At 55.4% G+C, this 18,660-nt stretch overlaps 1 protein-coding gene across 2 annotated transcripts in view; it reads right to left on the reverse strand.

Annotated features, from left to right (window-relative positions):
* DSCAML1 (DS cell adhesion molecule like 1) overlaps nt 1-18,660 on the reverse strand; it is a 258,686-nt gene that overhangs the window by 29,396 nt on the left and 210,630 nt on the right. For both annotated transcript variants that reach the window (XM_075909312.2, XM_075909311.2), the window contains exons 18-20: nt 17,855-18,001; nt 16,506-16,661; nt 5,333-5,472 (exon numbers count right to left, since the gene is read on the reverse strand). In XM_075909312.2, the coding sequence (XP_075765427.1) occupies nt 5,333-5,472; nt 16,506-16,661; nt 17,855-18,001 (443 nt within the window). The remainder of the gene's footprint in view (nt 1-5,332; nt 5,473-16,505; nt 16,662-17,854; nt 18,002-18,660) is intronic.

Genomic DNA, 18,660 nt, shown 5'->3' on the forward strand with positions numbered 1-18,660 from the left:
GCTGGAGGGGGGGGCATGAGAGCTGAGCCGACACTGGCTCCTTCCTTACTGGAGAGCAGGTCAGATGAAGGTCAGCTGCTTAGAAGAGCTTCTGATAATGGTGCAAGAACCCCCCCCCCATGCACCTGGGGATACTCTTCTGTGGTGCTCCAGGGGCTTGTCTACATGGGGCGTTATTCCTGATCCACTCCCGGTGCAGATTCTCTCAGTCCAGAATACGAGTGCGCACACAGGCAGTTAAGGAGGAATAGCTAGTCTGCATCGACCTCACCATCCAAATCAGCTTCCTGGTGTGGACAAGCCCTACGACAGGGCAGAAAGCTAGCTTAGGAGACTTCACTTTGTCCGAAAGGGGTGGAAAGTCAGAAGGAAGAGAAGCGTGTGTAACCAGGAGGAAGTAGAGCAAAGACATTTTAGGTCAGGTCTCAGTACCTTCCAGCAGGCAGAGTGATCAGTTTATGCAACAGTGTCCCCTATGGACACGGAGAGAGGGGCAATGGCGTCATTTGAGGGGGGCTATGTGTGACGGCGCATTGGGGGTCCCCCGTCTCCTGCACCCCCGAAATGGTACGAACAGACTCCACCAGCCAGTAGAATAGAGGTGGTTTATTGCTTCTTCAGGATACAGCACAGCACAGATGTCATCAGGTTCCAGGGCAGGCCTAGGATGACTCAGCCCCCCTTGATATGGGGCAGGGGTCTTGGCTTCTAAACCCCCCAGCCTTTGCTGAGGCTGCTTCCTCCATGCTCCCAGACAGAAACTAACTAACTCTCCTCCAGCCCTGCCCCCCAGCCAGGGCAGCATCCACCTTCCTTTGTTCCTCTCCATGGGGGTCAGCTGGTCGGACAGGTTGAGAGACCCTCTTTGCATAATGACCCATCCCTGTCCTGCTGGGCTGTGGTACCAGTGGCAGCCAGTGGGGTTACCACAGACCCATAGAAACCAGCAAGTTCCCCCCCACTACGTCACACTATGCCCCCCCAGATTTCATACTTACAGTCTGCTTAAAGCAGAGTGCCCTGGGCTCCAGAGGCAGTTCTTAAGTGCAACAGAGCTTGAGCTGCCTGCAGCTTTGCCTTTGGGGCGGGGAGTTTGTTATAAACAGAGGGAGGCAGGTGTTTAAGAATAACAAGACTGGTCATTCAAGTAAGTGAAGGAACTTTAGATCATCGTGAAAATATTGCCAGGTACTTAAAAGATTGGGGGTAGGGGGAAGAGTAGCAATGAGTGTTGTGCAGCTGGGTTTGCTGTTAAATTTATCAATCTTCCTGAAAACGGGGTAAAAAGTGAGGTGACAAAATTTGCAGATACTACAAAATGACTCAACTTAGTTAAGTCCAAAGCTGGCCGCAAAGCGCTAGAGAGAGATCTCACAAAACAGGCAACACGAGGGCAGGTGGAAGTCAGTGTTGATAAGTGCAAAGTAAAGTACTTGGGAAAATATAACGCCAACTAGATATACAAAAATGATGGGTCTAAATTAGCTGTTACCACTCAAGAAAGATCTTGGAATCATTGTGGATTGTTCCCTGGAAACATCCGCTCAATGTGCAGTGGCCAACTAAAAACTTAACTCCCCCCCAAAGAACCCAAAAGATTGGGAATCATTAGAAAAGAAATAGATAATAAGACAGAAAATATCCCATTGCCTCTATATGGTACGCCCAAATCTTGAATACTGTCTGCAGATTTGGTCACCCCATCTAAAAAAAGATCTATTAGATTTGGAAAAGACCCAGAGAAGGGCAACAGAAATGATCAGGGATAAGGAACAGCTTCCATAGGAGGAGAAATTAACAAGACTTTTCAGCTTGGAAAAATATGAGTAAAAGATGGGGGAGAGACATTAGAGGTCTAGAAAATCATGAATGGAAAAATGGAACAAATAAATGTTAGTTATTCCTTTGCTAACATCACACAAGCAGCTCACTCAATTACATTTATAGGCAGCAGATTTAACAAACTATTTATTTACAGTCAACCTATGGAACGCTTTGCTGGGAGATGTTCCCAGCTAGCCAGAGCTGCGATCCTCCAATACCTGTGGAGGTGCAGGTAAACATCGCGGCAGCGGCCCACCAGGGACGAACCCCACGGGCTGCCGGTTCTTTTATTGCCCCACCCCTGCACTAGACGGCACTCCACTTCCAGAGCTGAGCTAGACAGAGCTCATGAGTCCTGAGAGTCGCCCTCTCTGCAGTTAGGAAGAACGTATATTAAATTGTTGAGACTAACCACTGTCACTAAAGTGACTTGCTAGACAATGTCAGAACGTTAATATTAGAGCGGAGTGGGTCTAATGTTTATTTACATTTTATTTCTTTTATGTAGGAATTAGATCGGGGTGAGGAACCTTTTATGGGTCGGGGGCCCCTGAAAAACCCCACCCCACCCCACCTCACTGACATGGCAGGAGGAAGCAGAAAGACACTCCCCCACCTTCCCTTGAACAGCAGAACCGGGGGGGGGGGGGGGGGGGGAGGCTAGTAGATTTTGTTGGGGAAGCCTCCATGTAGCGTTTTGCTGCACCAGCCGAGAGCAGGAGGAGCAGCAGCGTGTGGAGCTGCTCCCTCCCCCTGCCCCAGACAGAGCTCATGGGTCTGGATTCCCTGACTTCAGCCCATGAGGCTCAGGGCTCCGCCCTCCACAACAGGCACCCAGCGCTGGTGCTCCAGCCCCATGGGGGGAGAGGTGTGGGGCTGGAGCAGCACTGTGGGCTCCCCAATGCTGGGGGGCTGTGGGGAGCCCAGAGCCTCAGGGGCTGGCTCCAGACAAGCTGGGGGCTGGATCTGGCCCCTGAGCCTTAGGTTCCCCACCCCTGAATTAGACACAGGGCGCCTGTCAGCTAATTGCTAAGTTACCTGCCAAAAAACTAGAGTTGTGTGTGTGTGTGTGTGTGTGTGTGTGTGTGTGTGTGTGTGTGTGTGTGACAGTGGGGGGTACCTTGCTGGTTGCTGTGCTGGGCAGTGGGTTGTGAGTGACCTCCACTGGCTGCAGCACGGCCCAGCAGGGCAGGGGATGAGTCATTATGCAAGGGGGCTTCGAACCTGTCTGACCAGTTATCTCCCAGGGAGCGGAACAATGGGAAGAAGGGGAGTGGAGCCCTGGCTGGGGGCAGGGCTGGAAGTGAGGGAGTTAGGTTTCTGGCTGGTATCATGGAGAAAGCAGCCTAGGCAACGGGCTGGGATTTAGGGGCCCAGGCTCCCCCATCTCAAGGGGGGCTGAGGCATCTTAGGCCTGCCCTGGAACCAGATTACATCTGTGCTGTGCTGTATCCTGGAGGAACAATAAACTCCCTCTATTCTACTGGCTGGTGGAGTCTGTTCGTGCCACTACGGGGGTGCAGGAGACAGGAAAACCCCAATACACCGTCACAGTGTGTGTGTGTGTGCGTGTGTGTGTGTGTGTGTGTGTGTGTGTGTGTAGGGCGAGTGTGACAGTGTGTGTGTAGGGCGAGTGAGAGACTGGGTGTAGGGCGAGTGTGAGAGTGTGAGTGTGAGTGTAGGGTGAGTGTGAGTGTGAGTGTAAGCATGCGTACGCGTGTGTAGGGCAAACAGAATCGGTCTCCTCCCTTTTGCTGCTTGGCTTGCACTGAGCATGCTCAGTAACACTGCTGAAGCTGCTGTCCTGTCTTCCCCTTCCCACCCCCATGCTCTGGGCCCCCCCTTCAGAGCATGCACAGGTCGCCCCCTCCCCTCAATCTGAAAGGACGGAGAAACCCCCAGCCCACGCACAGCGAGAACCAGTCCCACACGGAGCCAGTGGGATGGATCCCTCCGGACCAGCCGGGCTATCGCCTCTGATTTGTGAGGTGCGGCATCGCGTTCTGTGCTTTCCTGGGCTATTGTCACGCTGCCCGACACGGCCTCCCTTACACACACCTGCAGCTGGAACGCTGCTCAGATATTTACTTCCGAGAGGTTTGTAAACAGCCGAACACGAAAATCTATAAAACATGAGCCCGCTAAGCAGCTTGCTTCAGACCGACTCGGGCATGGGAGATGAGGTGGAAGTGTCTGCAGGTAGCGCAGACCTGGGGGGAATTGGTACCAGACACAAGGAGCCTGAATTTTCCATGGGCTGGGGCAGGGCGTCCTTCAGCTCTGCCCATTTCAGAATAGTCAGCAGCCTGGAAAGCAGAGTCGGAACGGGGGTAACAGGATCGGGGCAGAGCTGGAGAGGGAGGAACAGGGATCTCGGGAATAAAGCGGATGCCACGTGCCAGGGCTGACGGGCAGCTAGCGTAGCCCCTGTCTGCTGTGCACCTGGCTCTCTGCTCAGCCTCCCAGTCCTACCAAGGACTAGCACCCCCCTGAGCGACCGTGCTCTTTCACCCTCCCTCACACATGGGCACTGCCCCCTTTCTTTCTGCCCACTGCAAGCAGACAAGGGCTCCTGGCTAGCCAGGGCGCTCAACCCAAGACACCAGGGCCCGTGGAAGGAGTCACCTAAGCAGAATAAACAAACGACGGCCGCCACTCCGGAGAATTCCCCAGGACAAATAACGCCCCGCCCCACCAGAAGCTGTGCTGCAGCATCAGCATCGCTGTGACTCTCCCACGGGGCCTCCATGCCTGCAGTCCGCACGGACCGGGGAACAGAGCAGGCGCCATCTTAACATGTATCTTCTGACTTGGCTGCTTCTTAAAAGCACAAGCGATCCCTCCCACCGACCCACGGACCTGCCAGGAAGAAATGCACAGGCGGAGGGGTGTCTGGGACAGAATCCACCCCGCTACAGAAATACACGAATCCACCATACAAACAACTGATGAACTTTCCTAGGCAGGGCAGTGGGCGTCTGCCCTCGCCGCTAAGGTGCCTTTAGATTACGAGCATCGGGAATGGCAGGGCCAGATGAGCCAGAGGCAATACATGCAAAATGCTAGAGAAACGTTGTGTCCCCTTCTCCGGGATGGTCCATAGAGGATAACAGCCCACTACTCCTAGCTGCTAACGGAGTTACTCCTGCAGCTCAAGTGGTAGGTTCTCGTGCGCTGGTTTGACTCGAGGGAGGCAGGTTCTTAAATGGGCCAGGAGACAGGCAGGGTGTGAGAAGGGGCCCTGGCATTCCCACCGTCACTTCTACTTGACCCATTAGCTCGTGTAGCTGTGGGGCCCGCAGGTGCTCTCTGACCCCTTGCGCTCTGCGCTGAATGTTTCCCAGCTCCCTCCGATGGCAAGCCCAGCGTGCCTGTTTGCCACATCCAGTGCTGTGCTGCCAGGCAGCCCCAGGTGGGTGCACACTAAGGATGGGGGGCCAGGGCGGGGGCTTACTCCCTCACTGCCGAGCACTTGCCCAACCACCCACCTCCCTCGCGTCCCGCTCACCGGCTGGCCGGACCCGGGGCTGGAGCAGAAGATGGTGTACTTCCGGATGATCCCGTTCGGCTTCGCCGGAGGAAGCCAGGACACGACCACGCTGCTGGCAGAAGAGGGGACAGCTTTGATCCCAGCGGGGGGGCCTGGAACTGAGGGAGAAAGAGAGATCAGCTGAGACACGACCCGTTGAGCAAAGCCGGCCAGGAGCAGGGTGCGGATTCCTTCTCCCAGGGGGGAGGAGCCAGAGCTCTCCCTGCACCCCAGCGCCTGCAGGCAGCCACAGCCTTGGGAGTCTTGCTCTCAGCGCAGTGCCTTAAACTGGGCAGTCAGCGCTGCCGAAAGTGTCTTTGAAGCCTGCCCTGGTGGGGGTGGGGAGCAGACGTCATCTTGGCACAGGACCCCTCCGGGTGCACGACATGGAGGACAGCTGTTCTGGAGGCTGCACGTACCTCCCCTGCCACGGGGCCGAACCGTCCACCTCCCATCCCAATGAGGGCAGATGCTGAGTCAGCCAGTCCGGTGGTGGACAAATCCATTCTGCTTGTCCCTTTGGGCTCAGCGCTGGAAGGCCCCGGGTTGGGGCTTTCCCAGAACCACAGAAATGCTGGATCGGAAGGGACTTGGATAGGCCACCTGGTCCTTCCTGGCACTGAGGCAGGAGCAAGGTGGCGGGGAGGCTGCAACCTGCCTTGGCAGCCCATGCCAGAGCCTAACGGCCTCAGCGGTAAAACGCTTTTCGTAATATTTCACCAAGTTCCTCCTTGGTGTAGCTTAAGCCCGTTGGCTCTCGTCCTGCCTTCCGTGGGCATGGAGAACAATTGATCCCCGGGCTCCTTATAACAGCCCTTAGCATAGTTCAAGACTCGTCGGGTCTTCGCTCAAGTCTCAACATGCCCAGTTTTTAACCTTTCCTGGCAGGTCAGGTTTCCTAAGCATTGTGTCGCGTCTGTGGCTCTTCTCCTGTGCGCCTGTGTTCAGCCCAGACTGAGACAGGCGCCTGACGCTGTAGTTTGGTTCAAATGCATCCTCGTCGCTGGTGCCCTCTCGCGGCACAAGAACACGGGCGGCATTCAGGCTGTGACGCCTGACAGTTCTGCGGTCTGACATCGTGCGGGGTCTGAGGCCTCGTGTGAAAATCTATTTCCCCGGGGGGTCATTTCAAGGTGGGGTCACAGGCACGATGCTACAGCTTGTCTGGCAGCTCATTTCTGCCCCGCGGGGCAGCTGAAATACCCCTGAGACACAGGCCCCACAAGCCCTCCCTCCCACCTCCAGTGCAAGGACACTACCCGGCCCAGGATCACAAAGCACTTTCCAAACCACAGCCAGCCCCCTCACACACGGGTCACGCGCAGGGCGTGCCCGAGCTTTGCAGAGGGGCGGATGAGAGAGTGAGCTAGCAGTGGAGCCTAAGAATCGCAGCTGCGGGCTCCTTGCTGGGGTCACTGGGCCCCCAACCCTATGGCTAGGGCAAGGGGAGCGGAGGCGGCCCCTCCTGCATCTCTCCCCACAGACCTTTCTTTGCAAGATGCTGGGTCTACTCGTGTGCAGGCACCAGCCTGGGAGAGGACGGAAACCACGTAGCCACCTCTAACCGAGGGCAGCCCCTGCGCTTGGCCAAGCCGGAGGCAGGAGAGTTCATTCCAGCGCACGCTCGTAGTTAGAAGCCGTGATTGGCTTTTAATGTCTGTCTCCTTAATCCACTAACATGCCCGACTGGCTTATCCTTGCGCTACCCTAATGTGCCTTCCCAGCATCTGGTGCTTTCCGAAGACAGGCAGCCGAGGGAGCCAGGGCCCCTGTCTCCTGTTCCCTGCCCAAGGACAGCGCGGTCCCAGGAACACACTCCAACTAGGTAATGGAATTAAAGTAGGCCAGGCAGACATGTAAATATTTAAATAACCAGAGCTTTTAAAAAAAGTGTTTATTTCGCCAAGTGCTAATGGCTTTGGCAGCAGGGGGCTGGGCTTGGGTTATTTTTACTGCACTGTTTCATATGCGTCCAAATCTCCCCCACAACCCAAAGCACAGACCTCTCCAGACCCTAGAACCCTAGAATCCCAGGGCTGGAAGAGCCCTCAGGAGTCACCAAGTCCAGCCCCCTGCTCTAGGCAGGACCAACCCAACTAAACCAACCCAGCCAGGGCTTTGTCAAGTCGAGACTGAAACACCTCTAGGGATGGAGACTCCACCCCCTCCCTAGGGAACCCACCCCAGAGCTTCCCCACCCGCCTAGGGAAATAGTTTTCCCTAATATCCAAACTAGACCTCCCCCACTGTAACTTGAGACCATTGCTCCTTGTTCTGCCATCCGTCACTACTGTGAACAGCCTCTCTCCATCCTCTTTGGACCCTCCCTTCAGGAAGTTGAAGGCTGCTCTCAAATCTACTTCTTGAGTCTCACACTTCCCTCCCTATAGACACTTGCCATCACCCTTCTCCCTCTGCCTCACGCCCCCAGCAGGCAACGCTCTCCCGTGTTAATGCTGGAGACAGCCATTTCTGGCCTCTGCTTCTTCAGCTCGTATCCTGTCAAAACCCCCTCTTTCCCCCTTCGCCTGCTTCTTATAACGGCGCCTCTTCTCTCTGCACCCCCTGGCTCACAACCCTGTCTTCCTTACGCCTCAACCTCCTCAGATGCCCTTCAGCTCATAACAAACAAGAACTACAGGTCGCCCAATGAAACTAATAGGCAGCAGGTTTAAAACAAACAAAAGGAAGCATTTCTTCATCCAATGCACATTTAACCTGTGGAACTCCTTGCTACAGGATGTTGTGAAGGCCAGGACTTTAACAGGGTTCAAAAAAGAGCTAGATAAATCCATGGAGGGCAGGTCCATCAATGGCTGTTAGCCAGGATGGGCAGGGACGTCCCTAGCCTGTCTGCTAGAAGCTGGGAATGGGTGATAGGATGTGATTATGACCTGTTCTGTTCATTCCCTCTGGCGCTGGCCACTGTCAGAAGACAGGATACTGGGCTAGATGGACTTTTGGTCTGAGCCAGTTCTCATGTTCATCTAGCTGGGTTCTCTTCCTCTGAAGGGAAGGAGGACTGGTCACCAGCAGGGCAGGGCTGCCTCTCTCAGCTCCATGGGGTTAGATGCTCAGATTGAAGTGCACTATATCTGCATAACTAACAAACATATGCTTGTCCAGAGAGCCCCTGACAGATTTCAGCCTGCAGGAATCTAAAGCTGTAAGGAGCAACTTGGCACCACATCAGCCAGTAAACTGATTGCCCACTGAGCTGAAAATGTAGACGTATCAACTGCAGAAAGGACCATGCAGGATCAGCAACAAAAGTCTGGTTTTTGATCAACACGACCCTAGCAAGTGCTGTGCCGCCCCAGGCCCAGAGCTGCAACCCCTCCTGCACTTGTACAGCACCACGGATCCCAAAATGCATTCCAACCCTACACAAAGGGCACCGCTGAAATGCAGCCACATCTGGGATGAGGGTGACAGCTGGCTGGCTAAGCAGCAGATTGTAGAAGAGAGAAGGCTGGGGGAAGGGATAGGTCTCTAAGGACTTCCGAGGCAAACTCCTGCCTCTCGCAGAAAGAGCAGCAGGACCTGCCAGAGATGGTCTTTAGGCAAGCCCCACACTGCAGGGGCTCACTGCTATCTGCTGCCAATTGCAGGATCACTGGACAGAGGTACAAGCAGGGAGATTAGAGGCCTCCATGGAGTGAAGGGCTGGGCCCTGCTGTCATTTACCAGAGGCACAGGGAGTTCACACCAGGCAGTCCAGTGAGTCCCCGGACCCATTGCCTCCTGCATGCCAAGACTCTCAGCATGGCAGGGAGGATCATGCACATACAAAAGAGCCAAGCCTGGGCAAAGCAGCTAAGTGCGGGAGGATTCCTGAGACTGCTGCACTCAGCAGCAAAGCTCCAACTGGATCCATCGCGCCCTCTGTGATGGCGTGTCGGGGTTCCCCCCCGGTCCTGCAGCCCCGTAGCAGCAAGAACAGGCTCCGCCAGTCAGTGGCGTAGAGAGGGGTTATTGCTTCTCCAGGGTACAGCACAGACGTCATGTGGCTACAGGAGTCAAGGCCAGGATGCCTCAGACCCCGAGGTTAGGGGGTCCATCGCCCCCCTCCCCCTAGACCCTCAGATCTCAGCTTAGGTTGTTCCTCCATGTTTTCCAGCCAGCAACTGCCCCTTCCCCCGCACACTCCCTTCCTTAGTTCCCTGGCTGCCCTCAACCGGTCTGACCAGTTGGGTCTTTGTCTAGTGACGTAGGCAGCCCACCTGCTGGGCAGTGCTCACAGGCAGAGGCCAGTGTCATCCACAGTGCAACCACAGCGACCAGCAAGGTACTGACACTACACCACATGTGGGTGAGTCAGTGGGAACCACACATCACAGCGCAGGGGGGCACCGGGGTACAGAGCAGACAGCCCCCCACCCCAGGTACAGACACCTCCTCTCTCCACTAACATTCCTGAGCCAAACCCTGCTCCTGTCCACGTGTTTAGACTAAAGACGCCTCCCATGACAGCAGTAATGTAGGAAACTGCATTGCCCGGCTCCCAACCCCTCAGCCACGGAGGTCCTAACATTCAGAGCTGCACCCAGATTTCTTGATTTAGTCCTAAGTAGAACTGTCAAACGAGTAAACAGAATAGCAATTAACTGTGAGATTAGAAGAATTGTCTCAATTAATGCCGGTTTAATCGCTCTGTTCAGAACAGAATACCAATCTACATTTCTTATAAATCTTTTGGATGGTTTTCCTCCACTCTCAGGTCCACTGATTTCGGTTACAACACAACGTGAAGTAAGCAAGTGTTCACTTTATATTAGTTTTATTACAAATACCAGAAGAGCTACACGGCGACGTTGCTCGAGTCTGTAACTCAATTAGTTTCTGTTTTTCAGAAAATGAAACGAGAACGTCCCAGCTTCATTTGAATAATTCCTCGGGGTGAGGGATGCAGTCCACAGGCCGCCCTGGGGAGAGAACCACCCCAGTCCTCTCTCACGGCAGCGCCTTGGGGCCAGATGAGAAGCGCCTCTCCATGGCCACTGTAGTTCCCACAGGCACAGCCAAGGGAGAGGTGCATGTCTCCCGGATGGGGCAGTCCAGGTTCATCTGCCCCCTGCACTCCCCAGCCAGAGTGAGGAGAGTGCAGCAAACTCTGCCCCTCCTTTATCAAGGAGCGAGGGGGAAAACCCAGCAACGTTCCTTGGGGGGGGGGGGGAGCTCCAGGCCCCCTGCCCTCTCTAAAGAGCTTCCTAGCTTGGGAATCCACACGCTAGACTGACTGAGGCGCAAAAGCCCCCCGGCTGGCACACGCTGACAGGGCAGAGGTGCAGGGCAGGAAAGCCAGGGGAGGTGACTGGCTCTGACAGGGCGAGGGGGCCAGATGGCGGAGCTGACAGGGCAGGTGGCATGAGGCAGGAAAACAGAGGTGAATTGGGCTGACGGGCAGGAGGCCGTGGGCCGGAGGTGTCTCCAGTTGACAGGGCCAGGCACTGGGTGGGGAATCCAACCTGGGTGAGCTGAGCTGACGTGACAGGGTAGAGCACTGGGCAGGAAAACCAGTGGGGGTGGCCAGCGCTGACAGGGCAGGCAGTCATGGTGGGAGAAGCCTGGAGGTGGGGCCAGCCGATGAGCAGGAAAAGCAGGGCAGCGGGTTGTGCTGACAGCGGAGGAGGGGCAGGAAACCAATGAAGTGGGCTGAGCTGACAGGGCAGGTGGCACGAGGCAGGAAAACAGAGATGAATTGGGCTGACGGGCAGGAGGCCGTGGGCGGGAAAACCACTGAGGCGGCTGAGGAAAGCCCAGAGGTGGCTCGTGCACACTGGGCAGAAGGGGCCGGGTGCGAGAAAACGGAGGTGGCTGGCGCTGACAGGGCGGAGGGTGGGAAAACAGCTGGAGGCAGGTACGGGTGACAGGCAGGAGGCCCAGGGCGGGAAATCTCCGAGGCAGGTTGCCTGGACTCGTCTGAAATAACTGACGGGGAAAATGACTGAAGTGGCTTGTGCTGACAAGGAAGTAGGGCCCGGCTGGGAGAAACTGGGGCGAGGGTCATGCTGGCTGGACAGGGGGCTTGGATGGCAAAATCACTGCAGAGGGTTGTGCTGGCCAGAAAGAGGGCCCCTGTGGGGGAAGGAATAATGAGGAGGGCTGAGCTGATGAGGAATTGTACTGGGGCTAGGTGATTCTGCCAACGCAGGAGAAGTGAGATAGAAACCGTGGGAGATCGCGCACACAGCGCAGAGGGGTAGGACACAGTGTAGAGGAGAATTTTATATGGAATACACTTGGGAAAAAAGAATGGAGGCATGACAAAAACTACTGGGCAGGAAACTACTAAAGCACTTTACAATGACTGAGAAAGGTCCGAAGTGGGAGGTACGTGTGCAGACTTGAATTAACTGGGCAAAAGGATATTAGGCAAGAAACCTCAGAGCATTGAGGAAGAAAAAAAAAGAAGTGATTAGTTCTATTGCAAGAGCTCAGGCTTGCTTGACAAAGATGAGCTGAAACATAGGAGAGGGGGAGACATCAGAAAGCAGTTATACGCCACAATTACACTCAAAGAACAGAGTCAAAAAACCCTCCCTCCCCTCTCTGACTTTCTCTCTTTCTAGCAGCTCAGGACCAATTGCACAAGAGGACACATGCAAGAAGGAAACTGCTGCAAAAGTGAAGAAAAAGTCACCGGAAAAAGATGCGCACGCCCCCTCCCCCGCCTCTGGACCGATGGCTTGGCCTCGCCACCTCCCAGGTCTTATTCCTCTTTCGTTTAAACTAGCGGAGCCTTTTTGTGCCTGTGGCTGAAGGACGCTGCCCCCCCTCCCCACTGAAAGGGGCCCCTGAAGCAGAGTGAAGAGTCTATTTGAGTAGACTCTGGAAATTCCTCAAGTGCCATTTTGTCTTCTCTTTCTGGAGATTTGAAGGGAACTTTTATCTGGGACCCATCCAGCGTCCCGGGACATGGCGTGGGGAAGGGGCAGCTTTACGAGGATTCACCCCTTTTCTCAACACCGCCCGAGTCTCGCCACACTGTCGAAAGGCAGCGCAGTTTAATTGTCCACGTAGGCAGCGTGGGGGGAGCTGGCTGGTGAGAAACTGAGGAGGTATCTCTAACTCCATGCGGCTCCCACCCTGGAGCTGAGGGCAGCAGGCCAGCTAGGAGCTCTGGGATTCCTGGCTCTCCTGTCTCTGCCAGCCCAAGAGTTAATGTACTTCCTTCCCACTGCGATGACTATACAACGTGGGTTTGCCTACAGGCCATGGGGTTGCAGCTGTGTGGCAGGGGGACTATCTGGGGCAAGGCTGTCTCCCTCCGTCCCAGGGAGGGGACAACTCCTATAAATTGGAGGCCAAACTCTGCTCTCCCCGACCCCCGTATGAAGCGACAGTCCCTCCACTGGCTGTCTGGGAGCAAGCAGGTGAGCACAGTGCGCTGATCTGTGCATTACACTTCCCTCGTCAGAGATGGAGGCACCAGAATGGCAGGGTGAGCAGCACCTCCTCTCCAGAGCTCCATAGTGGATCCTCAGGCAATAGCCTGGCACGGGCGCTATGCATCCCAGCACTCGGCCGTTTGCTTACGCCTGGGTTCAGGAGGGTGCCTCCCTCGATAGCTAGCAGGAAGGAGCAGCCGCAGCTGCCCCGGCTCCTGCCCCAGTGGTAAGCAGCCAGCAGGGACAGATAGGTTGCAGCAGAAGCGCCCGATTGGCTTTGGCAGTTGGCTTGCCCTGAAGCCCAAGAGCTGTAGCAGCTCAATGCAACATGCCCATGGATTCTCTGTCTCCCTGAACCCCTCACTGCACTCCCTGCTTCTGCCCTGAACCCAGCCAAGACCCTGCCCGGCTCGCCGCCTTGTCCCAGTCCTGTCCCAGCCTCACTCCTGCCGCAGAACGAGCCTTGCTCCTGCTCTCTTCCCTGCCTCCAGGGAATGTGGTTCCAACCCTTGGCTCTGATTCCTGGCTGCAATGCATTCTTGAGCCTTAGCTCAAGCATTTGGACTCTAACTACTAGACATGACTGCCCACAACCCCCTCTTCTGACAGCGGCATAGCTGAATGTTTCAGCAATGCCACCATCTGATCCTGTTTGAACCCCCAGGAGCTCAGCCTGTGATACCTTGTGGCAAGGAGCTCTGCATGTTACTCTTGCACTGTGCAAAGAAGTGCTTCTGTTTCCGTTACAAATTTCTTCCCTTTGGCTGTGTCTAGACTGGCCAGTTTTTCCAGAAAATCAGCCGCTTTTCCAGAAAAACTTGCCAGCTGTCTACACTGGCCACTTGAATTTCCGCAAAAACGCTGACTTCCTACTGTAAGAAATCAGTGCTTCTAGCGGAAATACTATGCTGCTCCTGTTCAGGCAAAAGTCCCTTTTGCGCAAAAGGGCCGGTGTAGACAGCTGAGATTAGTTTTCCACAAAAAAGCCCCGATCGCGAAAATGGCGATCGAGTCTTTTTTGCACAAAAGCGCGTCTAGATTGGCACGGACGCTTTTCCGCAAAAAGTGCTTGTGTGGAAAAGCGTCCTGCCAATCTAGACGCTCTGTTCCGAAAATGCTTTTAACAGAAAACTTTTCTGTTAAAAGCATTTCTGGAAAATCATGCCAGTCTAGACGCAGCCTTTCAGTTTTAATAAATACCCTATTGCCTTTCTATTAGGAAAAAGGGTGAACAGAAGTTTCTGGTGTACACCACTTCTATCTCGTCTCTCTGAACTGATCAAAGATCTCTGGGTGCCAGTTATTTCCATCTCAAACATTTCTGTCTGCACTTTATGCATGGTGAGATAGGGCGACTAGAACAGGACACAGTACTCCAAACCCACCGTTTCCTAAGACGTAGGTTTCAGTGTCAACTTCTACCCATTTCTTATGCATCCAAAAATTGTATCTTTTTCTATTCAGATAAGAAGGGTGGATGTGGATCCATGCATCTGTACACACACTCACACTCACACTCTGGTTTTGGTATGTGTACCTACCTGGGAGGAGGCACACCCTTTCTCTAACAGAGCTGGGCTCACACAGCACTAACTAGACTAGCCTGGAAGGTTTGCTCTGCTGGAATGGAGGAAGCTGAAAGAGGAAAGTCTATTGCAGGAAGGCTGGTGGCTGCGGAGACAGACCAGCCTAGACTCAAGTGGTTCCCAACATTTTCCAGATGGGGACCCATTCTGACAATTCAGGAAGACTTGGTGACCCAGGGCAATTCAAAAAAATGTGTGAATGGCTCCTGGGGAGACACCTGGGGACCCACAACCCATATTTGGGTCCCAACCCATCGGTTGGGAAACCCTGGGGAGGAAGACAGCCCTTACTGCGCCTGAGACTACTTGGAGCACATATCAGGTGGGATGGTGATAGAGATGTAGCCGTGTTAGTCTGGTGCAGCTGAAACAAAAGACAGGACTATGTAGCACTTGAAAGACTAACAAGATGGTTTATTAGGTGATGAGCTTTCGTGGGCCAGACCCACTTCCTCAGATCAAATAGTGGAAGAAAATTGGTACAACCCTATATACCAAAGGGTACAATCAAAAAAATGAACAGATGTGAAATTGACAAATCAGATTTTAGAACAGAGTGGGGGTAGGGGAAGGTTAGTGTCTGTGAGGTAATGACATTGGGGTGATGAGGAGGAGCAGGAGAACGTCCCTTTCTGAGCACAGACCTATAACCCGCCCAAAAGCTTAGCCCCAAAAGGCAACCAGAAATCTGCCCAAGTGGCCGCCTTTGTCTTTTTCCTTTGCTCTGATTCTCACTACTCGGGGGGAAGGGGGGGAGACCCAAGCGTTATTTGGAGCGTACCACGTCCAGGAGATGGGCTCTGCACGAGCTGCAGTCACGTCGGCCGAGGCGGGGTGCCCCACCCACCACTCCACACAACCCCCCCACCGCTCCCGCACACACTGCATGGCGACCAGACCAGAGCTCGACTCCGTCCCCAGGCTGCCAGGGAAGCAGCTCAGCATTCTGCAACTGGGGCTGCGCATCACTTCCTAACGCCGGAGGAAGGAACCGAATCAGCTTAAACTCCTGCCCCATCCTTGTGAGTCCTAATTTGTCAGTCTTGATTCTGGGGCCTGGGAACATCTTGGCTGTTTTATTCATTGCTAATGACTCACTCACAGCTGAATCTTCCTCATTCTAATTAACACGTGTTAATAGTCTCTCAGCCAAGGAAAGGGGAGCGCGCACAGGTGCTAAAATCCATAACGTCCCCCCTTCCTCTGGTAGCATGCGGCGAGCCGAGCCTCTGAGCCAAGTGTGCCGCATCTCTTGGAGGGAGGGCTCGCTGTGTAACTATCCAGCTCAGACCCAAGTGTGCTGCGTGGGCTGCAGCTCCCTTACGAAGGACACGGGAAGGAATCAACTGCTCAGAGGCAGCAAATGTGGAGGGATCTCGAACAACAGCCAGGACGTCATCACAGCTGCCCCCAGCTGACCTGAGTGCCAATCACCGAGTGCCAAGCGGGGACAGACAGACACCCCACCTGACACCCTCTCCCTATCTGGCACTCAAGCCTTCCCGCGGGATACCCCGGCTCTCCAGCCGGATCTGAGCTGGGAGGGACAGATTGGCTAAGGGTGCCCAACGCGCCCTGAGGCATTAGAAACAACCCCCTGCAAGGAGAGCCCCAGCTGTGCCTGCCCGCACTCCCCTAGAGAGCTCCGGATCAGCACCCGTGATATTTTGTGGCATCTCGCTGGCTTCCCGTGTCCTTCCCTGGGACTGGCCCAAACCACCCAGCCGCAAGAACATTCAGCTCAGCCTGAGTCCCAGGTCCCATCCTGTTCCACGCTGGCCAGAGGGCTGGCACCATGGCAGGGGAGGGACCCAGCACAGCGGGCACTGGGCTCCTCAGCTAGAGAAGACCGGAGCGGGGCAGCTGAGTCAGCATTTGCCCCGGGACGCTGGCTGGCATCACTGGCGAGGGCAGCCTTCTCCTCGGCTCCTGAGTTCAACAAGCCCTTGACAGCCTGGCTCAATAGCGTCTTCCCCCCGCCACCTCTGCTGCGTTGGCGTCCCCTTGCAGCATTGGCATGTCCTGCCCCAGCCGGACAAACAGCCCGTGCCCCCCACCGCCATGCCCCAGCCGGCCCCGCTTCTCCACCGTACCAGCAACCCTCTTGCCCTCCCCCCACCCGCGACACCCTCTCCTCTCCTCCCTGGGGCCCCACCGTGCGTGGGCGGCACTCACTGTCCTCCTTGGTCTGGATGTAGAGCACGCTGCTGCGGACCCCGTCGCCGGCCTGCGTGTACGCCAGGACCTGCACGCTGTAGTTGGTGAACTTCTCCATCCCCCGCAGCTCCACTCGCTCACGCATGGTGGTGATGTTGTGCATCTCCCCCCACTCTGCAGGGGAACAAACCGGGGGGCTCAGGACCAGACAGCTGCTTTGCTCCTGACAGTCACAGGCAATGTTCCCTCCGAGCTGCAGGGCAGCAGAGCTCCACCGGTGATTATCAGCGCCTCTGAGTGGGCAGGGCTGATTAACCACCTGGGAGAACACTGGCCCCGAGGATGTGGCCTGGCCCCCTTGGCAGGACTAGTGCGTGCTCCTGTCATGCGCGGCCAGGGGTCTGAGCCGGGCACAACTATCCCTTGTTGCTTTCAGGCCAGGCAGAGGGACAGGGAAGCCAGCTGGGTCACAGCCCACATTACCCGCCCATCTGTGCAGAGTTATTCCTGCAGCTTCCGGGCCCAGCTTCCGATCTGGGGGCTCACGGCTTGGAGATTCCCAACCGTCCCCAGAGACTACGAGCACATGAACCTGCCACCACGGAAGCCTCCAAAGGCAGCGCGGCCTTGTGCTCTATTCTGCCACGTGACACAGGGCCCCCCTGGCATCCTGGCTCTTTAGGGCCATTTCCACATGTGACGTAGTGGGGGTACCTTGCTGGTTGCTGGGCTGGGGCTGTGGGTGACCCCACTGGCTGCTGCCTGGACCACGGCCCAGCCGAGTAGCTGATGGGACAGGGAGGTGACCTGTTCGACCGGTTACCTCCCAGGGAGAGGAACAAAGGAGGGTGGAATGCTGCCCCTGGCTGGGGGCAGGGCTGGAAGGGATAGTTAGTTAGTGTCTCTCTGGGATTATGGAGGAGACAGCCTAGGGAAGGGGCTGGAATTTAGGGGCCCAGGCTCCCCCATCTCAAGGGGGGCTGAGGCATCCTAGGCCTGCCCTGGAACCAGATGACATCTGTGCTGTGCTGTGTCCTGGAGGAGCAATAAACTCCCTCTGTTCTACTGGCTGGTGGAGTCTGTCCGTGCCACTCCGGGGGTGCAGGAGATGGGAAACCCCAACGCGCCGTCACACCGCGGTCACAGAAAAACCCGTCGCACAGCAGGCTTGGCTGCAGACTACAATGGCAGGGGCCTTGAAGGCCAGGTGCTAAGTGGAGCCCAGCTGTGCGTGTAGATGAGGTGGCAGACACACCTGGGGCTCATGGAGCTGGCGATCTAGCCAGGCTCTCACCTTTGCGTAACATTTCCGAATTAGGGGAGTAGGAAACAGAAAGCAAACCCAGCCAGTCCAGCTGAGCCCTCACCTCCGTCCATATAGAGAGACCAGAAGATGACCCTGTATCCTTTGAGCACGCCGTTCAGGGTGCTGCGTGGGGGCTCCGACCAGGAGATCACAGCTACGTCAGACGTGATGGATAACGCCCTCACGTTCTCAGGGGGCTGGCTGGGAACTGATGGAAGAAGCGAAGCAGAGAGAGGGAGGGGGAGAGAGGATGTGAATCAGCGGGGGAGGAGGCATCGCAATATGAGCAGAGCATCAGTGATGGTCTCACCATCTGTCTGTTCAGGTAGCTCCAGTCTCACAGCGTCTATTCTTAGGCTTTGCCTGGCTGCTGCGTGTGAGCAATGAGCAGGTACGAATTCCAGGCTCTCAGATTTGCCCCTCGGAGCACGTGAGAAGCCAGACCACAGCGGGGTGCTGCATGCAACAGGACCCCAACTTGACTGGGTCAGAATTTCCCAACCACAAAACCCATTCCCATGAGAAAACGTGGGCTTGTGCAACCCGACACGGTCCCCCAGGAAAAACGATTTCAAAGGAGCGTTTCACGTTTTGCCTTGTGTAGCGTGTTGGTCCGACTCAAATGGTCATTTTAATGTCGTGCTGAAACCACGTATTTTATTCCAAATCCACATTTCAAAGTGGAGGACGATGCTGGGAGATATCGGAGCCCGGACTTGGCTTGAGGAGCTGGAACGCCTCACGGGAACATTTACGAATCAGAACTTCTCAACGTTCTGTGAATATTTTCAGTCATTTGAGACAAAAGCAGAAGCCGAATTATTGGGATTTCTCAGGGGCTAGAATTTCCGCTTTCCACCTAGTTCA

This window comes from Pelodiscus sinensis, chromosome 25, assembly GCF_052426305.1.
Source record: "Pelodiscus sinensis isolate ZL-2025 chromosome 25, ASM5242630v1, whole genome shotgun sequence".
Taxonomy (NCBI): Eukaryota; Metazoa; Chordata; order Testudines; family Trionychidae; genus Pelodiscus; species Pelodiscus sinensis.